The following is a 16,459-nucleotide window of genomic DNA, read 5'->3' as shown; positions in this document are numbered from 1 at the left end:
ACAAACACACTGGGATTTGCTAAAATAAACTAAAATGAACTATTTCTTTAGAGACGACGTCTCATTTGGCCCTGTACCTTGTTACCCCCAAATTCTTGACATGGAAGCAGCGAGGCACATACACTAACGCTGAGGTCACTCAGCCCTCTGACCCAGCAATCACCTTTGGGGAGGAGGGGGCTGGCGTTTGGGAGGGGGCCTTGCGAGAATGTCCTCGGTGCTAGTAATGAATGTGCTGCGTCCTGCTCTGGGCGTGTTTACCTTGAGAAAGCTCACTGAGCGTCATGACCACTTACGATCTGTGTGCTTAGCTTTAAGTATATTATGGATACGATAGCTTATTTGAAGCTAGACAGGAATTACACTATTCAACCCAGTAGAATTATGGAGCCCTACTAAATGCAGGCTCTGCCGGACACTGGAGTTCATGATTGAGATAGTCATTGTCCCCGTTCCTACAGAGCTCGGTCAGGGGGTCATCTCGTACTTGGAAGTTATCCAAGTCTAAATAAAGCAGCTTTCATGGCAAGTGGTCACCTGGAGATAACGACTCGTTGGGCGTGTTTCCTGCCTGTCCGTTTCCGGGCATGTGTGCCGTGGGCCCCCGATTGCTTTGCTCAGAACTGCCTCGCTTGCAAATGCAGTGACCTGACTCTAGCTTAAAGGGGACTTGTTTGAAGGGTCTCCACATAACTCACAGGTTGGAAGAACTGGGGCGCAGGCTGGACTTGTATGTGGGGCAGCGGTCACCCCTGAATGCCAGAGGGTCATGAGAGGGGACGCTCGGTGTGTAGCTTCCCATCCCCACCCGCCTCTACCCTTCCTTGACACCCTGCAGCCCAGAATCCCCCCACTCCAGGGCCAGCTTTAGGGTTATTATTTCAGGCTTTTATAAAAGGTGACACTAGCTTGGGGACAGTCACAGGGCTGGTCGCCGTCAAGATGGTGTTTTCGGGAATCCGTTTTCTTTAAACTTATCATTCGGTCTCAGGGATTTGGGCCCTTTGCTCTTTTAAAGATGAAAGTCTTTGTTAACGCCGGCCAGCTCCCACAGCCAGCAGGTGTTGGAATTTACGGGCCCAGAGAAAAGGCTGGATTTCCAGGCCTTGAGTTCCTTCAGGAAGCTTTCCTTCATGGGCCAGACTGATATCAACGCTACGTGTGTATTCTAAAGTCCAAGTCTTGAGTAATCAACTACAGCAACTTAAGAAGGCGGTGTAAAGATGTGTTTTCTTCCTAAAAGTTCGTACACGCTTCCACCTACTTTAGTGGTGACGATTAATCAGGGTCTTGACCCCTGAGAAGGAGTTGGTGTAGACCCCGTGCTGTGGACTGGCTCCCACAGGAAACCTGGGGAAGGCGAGACTTGGAACTTGGTTTGGACCTTGAATTATTCACTGCTCTTTTTACCAATGACTATTCTTTCTTTGATAAATTACGAAATTAGTTTTAGAACATACGATGATGTGGGTTTCAGGGAGAACAGAATGGCGACATGGTTCGTGCCTCTCATTGTCTTAAAATAATTAACGAAGGAAATTCACTCAGAAAGCCATCCGGAAGAGCCCTTTAAAAAAAAGAAACTATTTAACCCTTTTATCTTAACCATCTGATATCTTAAGTGTCTTAACAGTTAAGACACCTTTAATCTTATAGGTTAAAATCATGGTATACACACCGATTACAGTAAACTTCATGTGTGTGATGATGTATCGCGTCTCTTCTTCACCGGGCGTGACTTCAGTGATTACACCTGTATTCACGTCATGCTTATTCAAAGTATCTTTATCGTTTGATCTGTTGCGCTTTTTCTTTGCAAATAAAGTTATCTTAGCTAACGCCAACAGCCGCATGCACATAGTGTCCCTTCTCTACCGACTGTCTTTCTCCTGGGTTCTCCTAGGTCGTTGAGAGGCCCTGCAGCCACGGTGAACGCGAACTGCTTTCCGTTTGCCAGGCTCTGGCGTAAGTGCCAGCGCCTATAAACCTTCGCGACAAATCTGTGAGAAAGGGCCATCGTGACTTTCCCGGAGGAAGGGGACGCACACAGAGGTTGAGTAAGATGACTAAGGCCACACGGCTGGTAAGTGGTACAGCTGAGAGTGGAACTTAGGCCACCTGGCTCCGGAGGGTGTCAGGGTCAAGAGCGTTGAGTTGCAGAGTTCGGCCACTCACCTAATTGTGACCTTGGGCAAGTTGCCTGACTCCCTGAGCCTCGGTTTCCTCATCTGTAAAATGAGGTCAATTCCGCCTCACCAGGGTTCATCGGATGGTGACCCAGAGTGCTTAGCGTGGGACCCGTCACAGAGCAAGCACTAAGTAAACATGCTTTTTGTCACTTCTGGGTTCTTCACCCACTTTCATCACAAACCAGGGTTCCAAACCCCCGTTCCCTGCTCAGTTGCTGTGTGGCCAGCAGGAGCTGTTTGAGAAGCGCTCTGTCCGGTGCTGGGAGCAGGGACACTGAGGTGTGTCAGAGTCACACTGTTCCAAGCGTCGTGCCGAGGCGCCTGTGCACGGTCACACGAGCAGTGCCCTTCGCTGATGCTGGAGCATCGCGAACCTCAAGGGACGTTTCTGGCCTCCGGAGGCTTGGCTCTGCTGGGGAGGGGAACAGAGACTGTCTGTGTAATCTGTCAGCCGGGGGTGGGAGACTGGCCTGTGGCACGCTCTGCTGATGTTCCACAGCCCTGTGTTAACCTTTAAATGGGAATTTCTCAGGGAAGGTTTCAAGCAGTGGCCAGGGCGACCCAGAGTCACAGTGATAGAGCCACAGGAAGGCGAGGTCTGTGAGGGAGGAACAGCCAGGTGCTGAGAGCTGCTACCTGGAGGTCCAGCAAGGTGTCCTTTCCACGTGGTTAAGGGATGGCCTTTAGTGACCTCGGATTGGGTGGGTCGGTGGGGCTGGGGGGCAGCGTGGGCACTGGGAGCTCCCTCAGTGGGGGCTGGGGGTGAGCTGGGTGGGTGCACTGACCACTCACCGGGTTGCAGGAGACTCTCCAGGAGTTGCTGCCCTCACCGCCCCCTCCCAGCCCCTGCAGAAAAGCCTTTGAGGAAGACACGAATCGTCCCCTGGCTGTGCCCATCTCCTTCCCAGACGGACTTGTCCTCTCCTCCCGGCACACTTTTGAAACTCTCCCTGGCACAATACTCTGGGAGAACAGCTTGGCAACATGACTGAATCTGAACATACACTTGCCCACCTCTCGGAATGCCTCCCCAGATTCGCCAAAACGCGGGAGCCCAAATGTCCATTAGCAGCACCGCTCGAAAAGCCCCGGATTGCGAACCGCCCAAAGGCCCGTGAACTGTAGAAGGGGTACGTGAATGACAGTGCAGCCGGACGGGACTGTCACACAGCCGTGAGGACGAGCGAACATCCTCATGTTCAGCAACCAGCCCATCGTCAGGGAGGTTGGGGGAGGCGAGGGCAGGGGCACTGGCATGTTTAATTTGTCTGGGAGAAGGTTCCGTGGGTGGGTTCGCTCTGTCAAACTCGCCGAGCGGCACCCATCTGGTGTGTGTGCATAGTAGACGTATGCCGTATTGCCGTGAAAACGTTCCAGCGAGCAGCCCAGGTGCTCCTTCCGAGCTGTCGGCGTCGCCGCCGAGATGCGCGGTGAAGGTTTCTGGCGGGGGTGGGGCTGGGGTTGCGGCCAGGACAGGCCGCTCAGCACTTCGTCAGTGTCAGGTGCATCCCCGACCAACATGCGGGGTTGAATGAACCGGAAGGGTGGCGAGGGACGGGCCCGGGGCATTTAACGTGTCTGTGTCGAGGCTGCTTGCCGTGCCTTTCACCCTGGGGTCCCCACCTGAGGCTCACCTGATCCCCAGGCATCTGTGCATCCTTGAAGCTGCCACAAAGACCCCCTCCCACACACACAGCTTCCTAAATCAGGGTGGGGCCTCTCCTTTTCCTTAGATCGTGTCAGAAGACAAGTCCTCCTTGTGGGTATAAAGCGGGGAGCGTGTGAGGATGGCTGCAATCCTGGGGGGCCGTGGGATGGTTTCTAGAGAGTCCTTCCTCTGGCTAGCTTTCCACAGGTAGCCCAGGACTCCTGTGGCTGTGGACCAGAGGCAGGGCCACCCCTGTGCCCAGCCAGAGTCCTCTGGTCTCCAGTAGGGAGCAGCCTGATGGGTGGATAATCCCTCGATGCCCCCTGCCTTCGCACCGTGCCTTTTAGAACTATCATTAAGGTTTAAAGTGGATTTCTCATTTAAAATGGAGACCTGTAGGAAGGGCCTTCAGGTGGCCTTCAGGTGGCCTTCAGGTGGCCTTCCTAAAGGCACTTCCATCCTGCTTTCGGCGCGGCGGCCCTAACCCAGCCTGAGAGCTTCGGGGCCGACGCTCGCTGGTCATGTTTCTCCTCTCTTCTGGCCAAGCTGGTTCCCCACCCCCAGGCAGGAAGTACAGATGGGGCTGTGTCTCCCGGGAGATGAAAGGTATCTGCAGGTGCTGCAGACACTCCTGAGCTTGGACATTCTGCACCCTTCCGGCATCTGATGACTCCCAGCTTCATCCCTGTTCTGTTCTGGTCCAGAGGTCCATCCCTAGACACGCTGTTCTTGGGCTTATACCCACCTTGGTGTTTATCATCTGTGACATGGGTTAATACCTTAGTCTAGTCTCACTGCTAGCACAAGAGAGATGTGCTGGGGACCTTGGCCTTGTTTTGTCCTGACGTCATTTTTCAAAGGCCCCCACACCCATCTCTTTTTCTGCTTTTAGTCTAAGGCTCTGGTTGTAAACCCTGGAGGCTGTTAGAAACATCTAGGGTGTTTTAAAAAGTACAGGTTTCGGAACCCCCTCCCCAAAGACACTGATTACTTGGTTCAGAGTGGGTGAGACCAGCAGGGTGCTGGGGCCCACCATGCGACGAGCTCCCCACCTCCATCTTCAGTGACTTCACTTTGAGAAGCTGTGATCTGCCGAGATGGAAATCAGCAAACGCTACAGACAGGGCCCAGAGGGCTAGTCAGTCCACGTACGCCAGCCCGCCGCTGGGCCCGGGCACCAGCATTTTCTCAGAGCTCCCCTGGCGACTTTCACATGCAGCCAGGGCTGAGCACAGGGCCTGAGGATGCCCGATAGACAGAGGAACGTGGAAGTTTGCTAACAATGGCTCATGGTTACCTAACCCTACCAGGGGTTAAGCTGCTTACATGAATTAGATCACTTAACTCTGACAACGACAAATGAAGGAGAATTATCGTCCCTGCTTTCTGATGGGGAAACTGAGGTCCAGACGGCTTCCTTGAGACCTCGTCCAGGCCACACAGCTAGCCGGATTCGAACCCAGGCCAGGGCTCTTGTAACCCGAGTCTGTCCAGGGCCTCTGGGATGGCCGTGGTCAGTGCCCAGCTCTTCCCCGCAGGTCAACTGCAGAGTCGTTCATGGTGACCACAGGGTCTAAGCCCTTGACGCTCTAGTCTGCAGCAGGTCAGCACGTAAAGGGCAGTTACACCAGGGGTCGCTGGCGGTGGGCCCGTCTCTATCTCGCTTAGGCCAGATGCTTGAACTCGGAGCCGGGAGAGCAAAACCCAGTTACTAATGAGCTTTTGGTGCCGGTGTGTGTTTTTCTCTCTCCAGTGGAGCACGACAAAGAGTTTTTCCACCCACGCTACCACCATCGGGAGTTCCGGTTCGATCTTTCCAAGATCCCGGAAGGGGAAGCGGTGACCGCGGCCGAATTCCGGATCTACAAGGACTACATCCGGGAGCGCTTCGACAACGAGACGTTCCGGATCAGCGTTTACCAGGTGCTGCAGGAGCACTTGGGCAGGTGGGTGCTGCGCTGGTGCCTGGGAGGGGTGCCGAGTTCCCTCCAGTGACAGAGGAAGAAGGGGCGACAGCCAGGGGGGCAGGGACAGTCACGGCCGCTTCCGCGTGTGTTCAGGGGCATGGAAGGAGGGCCATGGGGAAGAGGGAGAAGCAGTTTCGAAGGCCTGCCCCTCTCCCATTCATCACACTGAAACCCAGCACGTGCTGGCCGGCGACCAGCCAAAGTGGCCATTTGTGATAGTGTCAGGGATAAGACCCCGAACCAAAAATAAACAGGCAGAGAACTCTCGACCTTCCAAAAGTCAAGTCAGGAACCAAAAGCTTGTGTTGAAAGACTTTTAATTTCTTGAGACCCTTTAGTTCCAAGGTCCTCTGAGAAGTCTAAGTAATGGGCTGGACCACTCTACAGCCCCGAGGTGGTCATGGCCGAGGTTGTGCTGCCCAGTGGCTGGGGTTCTGGGAGTCTCAGGTGTCCAGACGACTTTCATCGCCCCCCACCCATACCATTCCTTGGTGATAAGTGGAAGAAAGGTGGGTGGGCACCTCTTTCTAATGGGCAGTGCTGGCATCTTCAGTCTGAACTGGAAGCCGTTGCCACAGTGGGGACATAGGAACCATCACCACCTCATTTGCAAAGCACTGCCATTTGGGGGGTCATTTTAAATACCAAGGAAACCAAACTTCTCTTCAGTGTGTCTTACAGCCATTAGTGCGTGTTCACAGTCGCTATCTAAGGTGGCGACTCATCTGTGAAATGGGGAGAATGAATAGAATCAAAAGTCTCACGTGAGACTATCTAGAGCAGCGGTTCCCACCAAGGCACCAGGGACCGGGGGCTCCTAGGAGAATCTAATGCCTCGTGACCCGAGGCGGAGCTGAGGCAGTGACGCTAGCACTGGGGAGCGGCTGCACATGCGGCTAGACCACCGCTCACCTCCTGCTCTGCGGCCCGGTCTGCAGCCCAGGGGTTGGGGACCCCTGATCTCGAGGGAAAGTGGACAAATTAGAACCTGAGCCCAGACACACAAAAAATATTTCTTTTAATAATTTATTTTTGAATAGGTAAGACCCATTCGTAGTATAACACGTGAAACAGAGAAAAGCAAGCACAGTGAAAAATGAGGCTTCTTCCACCTCCGGGCCCCAGCGCCCCGTCCGTTAGGCGGCCGCTGCCTCCATTGCTGAGTCTCCTCGGTCAGCAGGTGTCTGCGTGCGTCTGTGTATTTTCACAACCGGCGCCGCATCACGTGCTCTCGCCTGCTCCTTGCCTTCATCACGTGACGGTGAACCCTGACCATCCCACCCGGCCAGGTCCCACGGAGTGTCCTTGTTCTAATGACCACACAGCTTCCGTCCTGGGGGTCGTGCCGCAGGGCGTATAACCCGTTTCCTGCGGCGCACGGCAGGCTCTCCATTTCTCTGCACTGCAGAGGGCACGGGCTGGAGTGGGGGTTGGGTCTTGGGGAGGTGGGGTGCGGGAGGGATAACTTTGTCGACATATCATTTCACACTCGTACATGTCTATCAGTCACATATAGTTCCAGAAATAGAACTGTGGGGTCAGAGGGCGCACACATCGGTGACTGATAGATTTTGCTGAACTCTCTGTGGAGGTCATCGATTTATGGTCCTACCAGCCACATAAGAGAAGGCCTGTTTCCCCATGCGCTCGCCAGCACGGTCTCTTCTCAGACTGTTCTGGTCTTTGTATGTCTGGTCAGCAACAAATGTTACTTCAGTGTGGGTTAGATTTGCATTTTGGAGCCCCCCCCACCCCCATGAATGCACTGCCTGTGGTACTGAAAGGTGGGTGTGGTGTGGGGCAGGCAGCAGACAGCCTTAGCAGTCACCCCCAAATCTTACCGAAGGTACTCAGGTGCCCCAGTTACCTGGGGTGGGCTGTGCCCTGGCCCCAGGCCCAGTTACAAGAAGCAGCATCGAGTTTCTTCTTAGGGGGTAACAAATATTTGTTCTGTCCTCTGACAAATCCCTTGGGACTCTTGAACAAGAAAGAACATATGTTTGACTTTCCTCATGACGGCAGAGTAATTGGGGGTGAGGCAGGTACCCAGAGGCTATTCGTCAGTCGCCCACTCGTGTCAGCCCCGAGCCCTGCTCACGCCCAGGCCTCCTGGCAGGTTCCCCAAACCTCCCTCAGAAATCTCCCCAGGGAGGCTTAACCTCAGGAGCTGCCCCAAGTGGGTTTGGCTGGACAGAACTGGAAGGGCTGGCTGGTGTCACCTGTGCGGCTCTTCCTACGAGTTCCCCATGCAGGAGCGTGTTCCCCTCGCTGGCTGGCGGTCTCTGGGGCTGGCTGGGATGCTGCCGGGCCGGGCCCTCATCCAGTGAGTGGGAGCTTGCTTCAGGACTGCCAGCGTTCTCGGGTGCTGCTCCCAATGTGAGGGGCGCCCCCGCCCCCTGGTCCCACACCTCCTGTGCACACCTGCTCTGCTCCACACACTAGGAAGGGCACCGGAGACCCTGTGACAGGCATGGTGCCCCCTTATCGAGATCAGAGGCCGCCGCATTTGGAGACACAGGTGGGAGCTGAGTGCTTCGTTTATTCTATTCTGTGCCAGGCACTGGCCTCTGGACTGGCCTTCAGGAGCCAGCCAGCTCGGGTCCAGAGGGCAGGGACCTGTCCAAAATGCTTCTTGAGGGGTGTACTGGTTCCCAGGGGCTGCCTTAACAAGGGGCCACGAACTGGGGGGCTTAAAACAACAGGAATGTATCCTCTCACAGTCCTGGAGGCCAGAAGTCTGACATCGGCGTGTTGGCAGGGCCACTCCTGAAACCTGTATTCCCTCGGGGTGCCTCTCTTTTCTTGTAAGGAAACCAGCCACCTTGGATGAGGGGCCCACCCTACTCCAGGGTGACCTCATCTTCCTGAATTGCATCTGCAAAGACCCTATTTCCGAGTGAGGTTCCAAGGGTAGGACTTGAGCATATCTTTATGAGGGTGCAGTTCGACCCGTACCAGGGCGTGAGGAGGACAGGTGACAAACAGGCAAGCAAGCAAGTAGACCGTCAGGCCTGGTACGGTCACTGGGTGGTTGCAGATGGCCCGGTTGAGTGGAGACATTTGGATGACAAGGATTCAGCGTTGGGGGGCAGAGGGCGTCTCAGGAGAACTCAAGGCCCAAGGCAGGGCTGAGCCAGCGAGCCCGCAGGTGGGGCAGGAGGAGCCACCTCGTCTTCACTCGGATGAAACAAGGGCCTTTGGCTTCCCCGCCAGGCCGCCAGCAGCTGCTCACCTTTCTGCCTGTGTCAGCCTGCTGATACTGTGGCACCTGGTCCGGTCATGGTTTGAGGTGGCTGCCTCCTCTACCCTGTCTTAGATCCTTACGGTGGATCTGGAGGCCCCAGGGGAGAGGAGAGGGCCTGAGTCACTGTGGTTGGAAGAGGGATGGGCAGGACAGCTGTCCACAGCTCCCTGGCCGGTGGCCAGGGCGGGCATAACAGGTTGACCCCAATGAGCAGCTCGGCCACAGGTGATCTCTGGGGTGCCTGGCCTAGCTTTGGGTTCCTGCCTCCGGGGTCTTTTGTCTTGCTGGGAGGCCAAGTCCCTCAGCAGCAAATGTCTGAGCGCCTATTGTGTTCCGTGCAGGGGTAGCAGTAACCAGACCCAAGTTCACGTTCAGAGGAGGTGCCGATAGGTGCAGCGGATAAGGTGGGGCAAGAGCTCGAGCGAGACACGGCGGGAAGCGGCAGCAGCTCCTCTCCTTAGACCCCTAATCTCCTTTCTGCACCTGCAGAAGGAAGCAAGTCCCTCGTTCTCCAGAAGTTAAAAGGTTAAAAACATTTTTTAAGTTTTTGGGTTTTTTTTTTCCGAGTGGTGTTTAATCCAGAAGCAAGACGATCGTTTTAAGTAATTCCCCAGGTAGCATAACCCAGCTATTAAGCATGTGGGTTTGGGTCCCAATGCTGTGTACCAATGTGGCCTTGGGAACTAGTAACATCTTGGAGCCTCGGTTTCCACATGGTTACATCTACCTCCCAGGATTATGGTGAGGATGAAGGAGGTCAGCATCCTTCGAACATAGTTAAGTGCTCAGTAAAGTTTTACTCGTTAGTATCACCGTCACCACCGTCACCGTCACCATCACCACTACCACTGTCACCGTCGCCATCACAGGGCATGCAGAGCTCCCGCCCCGCTGCCTCTCGTAGCTGCTCTTCGGTGGGGACGAGGGCCTGAGCTTGCTTGAGCGGAGTTGGAGCCCCACGTTTGCTTTTCCTCGGCCTGGGCCCGTGCATTTTGTTCTAAGCCGAGGCCTGCGGATGGGCTGATTCGCGGAGAGATGCCCACATCCCGCCCCGTCGCCCTGCCGTGTGGCCAGCCTGCTCCCTCTAAGGGAGCCGGGCCTCATTGCTGCCGGCCGCCCAGCTGTGTGGAGCTGGGACATCTGGCTCTCTGGTGAGCTTCGCCTTGAGCTCCAGAAAAGCCCTGGGGGTGCCGGGGATTAGCCTGCTCGGTTGGCCTCAGCGTCTCTCCCCTTGTGACAGCCACTTTCCATGAGTCCTCTTGATCTCTCGGAATCCAGATTAGATTCCAATAATGAGCCGAGCTGGATGCCCTCCATGGCCCTCGGGCCCTGCTTGCAGCGGGGCCTCAGACAGCTGGAGGGGCGTGCTAGAGCCACCCTCAGCAGGCTGGGGGCGGGTGGGGGCTGAGAGGCAGGTCTGGGGTCAGTGGCCTTGGCTCCAGTAGCCTTGCTGGGCGGGGAGAGGGGGATGGGCTAAGGGATCAGAGTCTCGCCTTCCTTTTCCGGACCCCAGGCCCAGGGCCCAACCAGCTGAGGCCTGGCTTCCCAGAGCTGGACTCACTTCTGTCTCCATTAGTTCAGACGCCGGTTCCAGCTGAAGGTGGGGGTGTTTGGGGCTGGAGATCGCACCAGTTAACTGGTTTCGCTTGCGGAAACTAGACCGGGCATTTCCCATCCTCCCCGCCCCCCTCCCCACGCGGGTCCCAAGCTCGTTCCCTGCAGTGCTGCCCTATCCATAGGCCACGTGGGCGCTCTGTGAGATACCCCTTGGGGGGCCGCGGAACCTTCTCGAAGGGTGTCAGTCATCACCCGGACCTGATGGTGTTGGCAGCTGGAGGGAAAATGTCCCTTGGTCCATCTCAGAGACCTCGGCTGCCGGGAGGTGACCTCACAGTGGTCTCCTGGACCAAGACTGGATCAGCTGCAGCCTGAGTCACTCTGACGCAGAGAGAGCTCTCCCCGCGATGGGCCAAGGGGGGGACAGCTTTTCAGCCCCCTTCAGCCCAAGGCAGCCTGCAGGTGGCAAGGAGGGAGGAGGCAAGCCTCATGCCCCCGCGATGCCCAGTCGGGGCTCGGTCACCCGCAGCCTCCTCGCGGCCCTCCCCAGGTCTCCCCACGTCTCCCCAAGTCTCCCCAGGTCTCCCCGTCCCAAGTCTCCCCAGGAATTCCTCCCCGCGTCTCCCCGTCTCCCAGGTCTCCCCAGGTTCCCAGCTCCCTGCAAGGGGGAGCATTGCTGGTCTCCCCAGCCATCCAGGAGCACACACACCTGCCGCAGGCCGAACCTTTTCCTCCGAGAAGGAGGCTTCCTTCAGCGGAGTCCTCAGCCCTCCTGGGGTCACGTGAAATGCAATTCAGAGCCAGCTGGCTGGGTGGCGCTTGAGCTTCTGCGTTTCTCACCCACCCCAGGGATGGGCTCTCTGGAAACTGGCAGGAAGGTGCTTGGGTGCTCTGTGTAGAGGGCATCTCAGTGGGAGAGTATCCCAGTCTCACACCCCAAGGGGCCCCAGGCGATGGGTCATCAGACCTTTCCTGTCATCGTGCCAAGACGAAAGACTTGATCACAAGACTCTGGCCTTTTCTGACCTCAGTCACTGTGAGCATGAGGGACCCAATCACCCTCCAGAGCACGTGCCCCGCCCGGCACCGTCTGGTGTGCCGGGCGCTGCCCCTTGGGGTGCACCTTGGGCGTTATCCTACGAAGACTTGTCTTCCCCGTTCACAGGTGTAGAGACTTCTCAGGGGAAGTAACCTCCCTGAGATCATGTGGCCAGAAAGTGGCAGAGCGGGCACTCGAACCGAGGTCACGATCTTGGCCGTGACAGCGCCAGGTGCTCCTCCCTTGGGTCTCACAGGGCGACGGTGAGTCCCAGGCCGCGGTTCACAGTGTGAGGCCCACTCGGGCTTTTCCTGCAGTCCCTGTGGCACAGGAAGTGGCTGGCCGAGGGTGCAGATCCCTGCGGGCCCTGGCTCTGGCATCTTCTGGAAGCTTCCAGGGCCTTCTTGCTGCTCCTGAAGGCCTACCTGCCTGGTTCCATGTGTCCTGGCTTCCGTCTCTCACCACAACGCCTCAGCCCCAGGGCGTGAGCTCAGGCGTTTCCGGTTCGGCTCCCCGGTAGCCGTTCCAAGAGCAAGGCAGGAGCAGTGGCTGCCGGGCCATGGCAGGCAGGCCCCGGAAGGTCGGAGGACGGCATCCTGGTCGAGGACGCCCCATGCTTCTTCCTGCTGCCTTTGTCCAGCACCCACTCCAGACCCCAGCTCGGAGCTGCTAGAACAGGAGTGAAGGGCCCCAGACCCCTTGGGGTCCTCTCCCGCGTCTAGGGAGATCACGCTGGGAAAGCCTGCACCCAAAGATACTGTCCTCTCTGTTCGGTCCAGCTAGTGCTGGTCGCAGCGCGGTCGGCCTGCCCCGCTCAGCGTCCCGGAGCCAAGTGGCCCCTTGGCTTCCTGTCCTGCGGGCTGAGGCCATCTGGTGGGCCTTGGTGGGCTTTTTGATCTTTGTGCCTTTTATTTCCTTCCATAATCCGTCCCAAGCCCGGCTTCGCAGGGGGCATCCGGGTGATGGTGGGGGGAGCGAGTCCATGGGACCGCTCCCATTTGCTGAGTGCCCGTGAGGGGTCAGGCCGGTGCTTAGCGAGTTCACGCACGCTGTCTTATTTCTCATAATGACCTCCAGAAGGCTATGTTCTCCCATTTTGTGGATGGAGCACGTACTAGAGGTGGAATTCGAAACCAGGTAATAAGTAAAGTTTTGGGTGCCGGAGCCCACCTCAGAATTCTGATGTAATGGCCCCAGTATCACCTTGGCACTGAGAATTTTTAAAGCTCCCCAGGGATGACTTGCTTCCTGCTCTGCCCTGTCCCTTTGAGGATCTGAGGGACCTTGGACGAGTCGTGTCACCCATTTAATGGGGATGAAGACGCCCGTCCTGCCTCCCACAGACACTGCTAGAGAGTGGCGCCTAGGGTTCCCCAAGGTGAGCGGGTGGGAGTCTAGGTGTCCTTCTGGGAGCAGGGGATGCAGATGGTGACACCAGGGAGCATCCATGAGACACTTCCTGTGCGTCCGTTTTATTCCCGTCACCCCACACGGACGTAACGCTTGACTATGAAGGCCAAGGTGAGCAGGGCCCCGTGGGGTGGTCCCCTCGCGGACCTGCCTGTGGGAAAGGGCTGCTCCTTTTACATCTCGACTGCTTTGGCTGTCGCCTCCGAAACTCACCACGTAATCTTCGGCCCCTCTGTCCTGACGCCACGACTCTGAACCGCGAAGGGTGACGACGAGCAGGGCATCGTATCAGCACTAAAGATGCAACGGACGCGCCTTAGTCCTTAACTCACAGCCCCCAAGGGAGGTACCGTCACCCACCCCGTTTTACAGACAAGGAAACCGAGGCACGGGACCGTACTAGGGCTTAAAGAAAGGAAGCTGGCACCCATCTTTCCCCAGACTCATCTGTCGTCCTTGGCTGGCAGGTACACATCTTCCTTTCCCTTCTCGGCAATCCTAGAAGTCAGCGCATGGTAGGGAATCATATTTTTCACACAAGGAAACCGAAGCAGAAAAAAGACCTGTCCAGCTCGTGCCCACAGTGCTGACGTACCCTAGGTCCCTGGAGACTGGCACACAGTAGGCACTTAGTGAAACACGTGCATGAACGGCTAGGAGGAAGGTCTGGGCTTCTGGGGCGTGGGCTTCCTCAGCTGACGGGCCATGTTTTCTGGAGGCGTTTCCGGCCCCTCGGTGGCGCCTGGCCTGAGGACGAGGGTGGCACGTCCCCGTGGGCCCAGCAAGTGCCGGCCAAGAAGCCCTGGTCCCTGCCTCTCGCTCTCCCAGTGCCTCCAGACGTGGGCCGGTCCACCCCAGCAAACCTTCCCACGTGTTCTCTCCGAAGAACTGAAACCCGAGAACACCTTGTTTTCAGTCTTTCTCCAGCATCTGAGCCCAATTTCCAAAAAGTGAAAATTGCCTGTAATTATAATACTTTTCGATCTTAGGGAAGTTCTCCTGCGATGATTATAATTATATTATTTAGAGCTTATGTGTCAGCGGGTACCCAAGGGTGGATTGCTTCTCGTCTGAAAGTAGGGGAAATGTGTGTGCCGTGGCCCCGGGTTCCCTGCACTGGGGTGAATTTGGGGAGAATGGGCGTTAGCATTGGGGGCTGGCTATATAACTCGATCCAGTGCTTTAATTCCAAAAGCACTTCATACTTGGACCTGTGCTCGCCTATAGGAACCTATTTTTCCAAACGTATTAACATCTGTGTTTCATATCAGGGCCTGTAATTGCTTTAGCCTTTTTGGCAGGAGACAAAGAGAATTAATATTGTTCAGTGTGGTCATGAGCGGTCATCTGTAGCTGGGAAGAAAAGTGCCTGCTCAAATATGAACTCAGTGAGGACGGGGAATGCAGGCTTGCCAGAAGATAAGCTTTGACAGGAGCCAGCCTTGGTTGAGGAAGTCCTTGGTTATGTCAAGTTCATGGCGGAAGTAGCCCCCTGAGTAATTGGTCCAAACACTGGTTCTTCCTACCGTTGGTGCCATTTTCTTTTATTTTCTCCATGATGCCCATAGCTTTCCACTTTGCCTATCCAGGAATGGAGGGAGGAAGGTCGACGGCTGGCCTGCATTCCAGGACGCGTGCTGCCGCTCCCCCCAGGGGACCCGAGGCAGGCACTGCTAGCGAACGGCAGGCGGCCCTCCTTCCCGCCACACCTGGACTTGGCCCAAATCCTTAGAGGCAGCCCCTGCTCGCCGGGCAACGTCAACGTCGAGGGGAGCCTGCTGCCCCTGCTCTCCGCCCTTGTCTCCCTGAAGATGACCCTGAGACGAGGGTCGTGTGTGAAAGGGAATGACTAGAAGATGTTTCTAGAAAATGCAGGAGCTTGGGAAAGTGTGTCTGGAAAGGCGGCAGCCAGACCAAGGGGCCGTGCCTCGCAGAGTCCCGCGAAGGTGGCGTAGGCACCTTCCTCTTTCAGGGGCGTTTGGAGACAGAGTTGCACCCCTTGCCCCAGATGAGGGCCAAGGAGCTGAAGTTTTATGGCTCCACGTCCATCAGCATTTAAGGCAGGGTTCTCAGCCTCGGCACTACTGACGTTTGGGGCAGGTCATTCTACGTTGGGGGGCCATCTGGGGAGCGTATGGTGTGTCATGGCAGCCCGAGCCTCCACTCATGAGATGATACCGCCAAGTGTTGACAACCCAAACTGTCTCCAGACATTGTCAAATGTCCCTTGGGGAGTAGAATCGCCCCTGGTTTAGAAGCGCTGGAGTGGGGGGTGGGGTGTCGGTCCCCAGGCACTTCTGCCCTGGATGCTCCCAGGCGAAGCGGGTGCTGACACCTGCAAGGGGACACGCACCGGGGCCATGGAGCCGGGTCGAAGCGTCGGAGATGCTGCACATGTGCACGAGCGCCAGGGAGGCTGCTGGCACTGGCGTGCCCCACCGTCTTGTCTGCGCCCCGCCTTCCCGGCCACCCTGCTCACCGCTCTTCATCCCCGAAAACATCCCAGGCTTCCGTGGGTCCCGGAGCCCTGGACGGTAGAGCTTCGTGAGTAAAACCGGACTATAAGGGCCTTTTACGGGAGAGGATCTTTGCTATGACTCTTCCTCGGGGTCCAGTTGGAGACTCTTTAAAGGGGACACTTGGGTCTGCAAGCAGGCTTCTTTTCCCCCTTGACGTGCGGGTTAAGGATCTGGGCTCGACCTTCATTTTGAGGTTGGGCCCCCAGGCGTGGGGAGTGGTTTATGAGTCTTGTTTGCCGTCAGGACTGAGTCAGAACGGGGAGCCCCTGGAGACACCTGCCGTTGTCACAGGAAAGGAAATGGAGGTCCTGGGAAAGCTCGGATCCTTCTACCGTTTGATGTTGCACGTGCACAGGCCCTAAGTTCCCAGGGGAAAAGTCCGTGAGGCCCAGAGCCGTGATTCCTGGGCAGCGAGCTCTCGGGACCGCCCCTCCTCCATCTTCATTGCCGTCTCTCGCAGGCACCACCCCACAGGCCGTCTTGGGTGGGGTTATGGGGTTACTGCCCTGTGCGGACGTCCTCACACCCGGGGAAGCGGCAGGCTCGGCTGTGTTTATGCCCCTTGGGGGACCGGTGGGTGTGAGCCCAGATGCCCACAGCATCGTGTTCTGGCTTTTTTCCAGCCCTGCCTCCTTCCAGGTGGTTCCTGGGGTCACCTCTCACACAAACTGCCGGCATTCAAGTTCTTGACTCACAGTCTGCTTCTGGCGGGAGGTCGGGGGGCGGGGAGGGAGTGTGTCACCGAAGTACAGTGGAAGATGAGAGTACCCACCTAGCAGGACTGTCGGGGATCAGTGTGGCCCCCAGCACGGCAAGTGCTATGGAGTGGGCCGTGTTCACAGTCTCCCCTCATCTTTGCCACCCCTCTGGTTTAAGGATCCATAGT

The 16,459-nt window shown here is 56.7% G+C and overlaps 1 protein-coding gene across 1 annotated transcript in view; it reads left to right on the top strand.

The window, feature by feature from the left end:
• Nucleotides 1-16,459, top strand: part of BMP7 (bone morphogenetic protein 7) — a 75,652-nt gene that overhangs the window by 24,039 nt on the left and 35,154 nt on the right. The window contains exon 2 of the mRNA XM_039864679.1: nt 5,591-5,783. Coding sequence (XP_039720613.1) covers nt 5,591-5,783 — 193 coding nt within the window. The remainder of the gene's footprint in view (nt 1-5,590; nt 5,784-16,459) is intronic.

This window comes from Pteropus medius, unplaced genomic scaffold (genome assembly GCF_902729225.1).
Source record: "Pteropus medius unplaced genomic scaffold, Ma_sr-lr_union100, whole genome shotgun sequence".
Classification (NCBI taxonomy): Eukaryota; Metazoa; Chordata; class Mammalia; order Chiroptera; family Pteropodidae; genus Pteropus; species Pteropus medius.
This window is presented reverse-complemented; position numbering and strand designations above follow the sequence as displayed.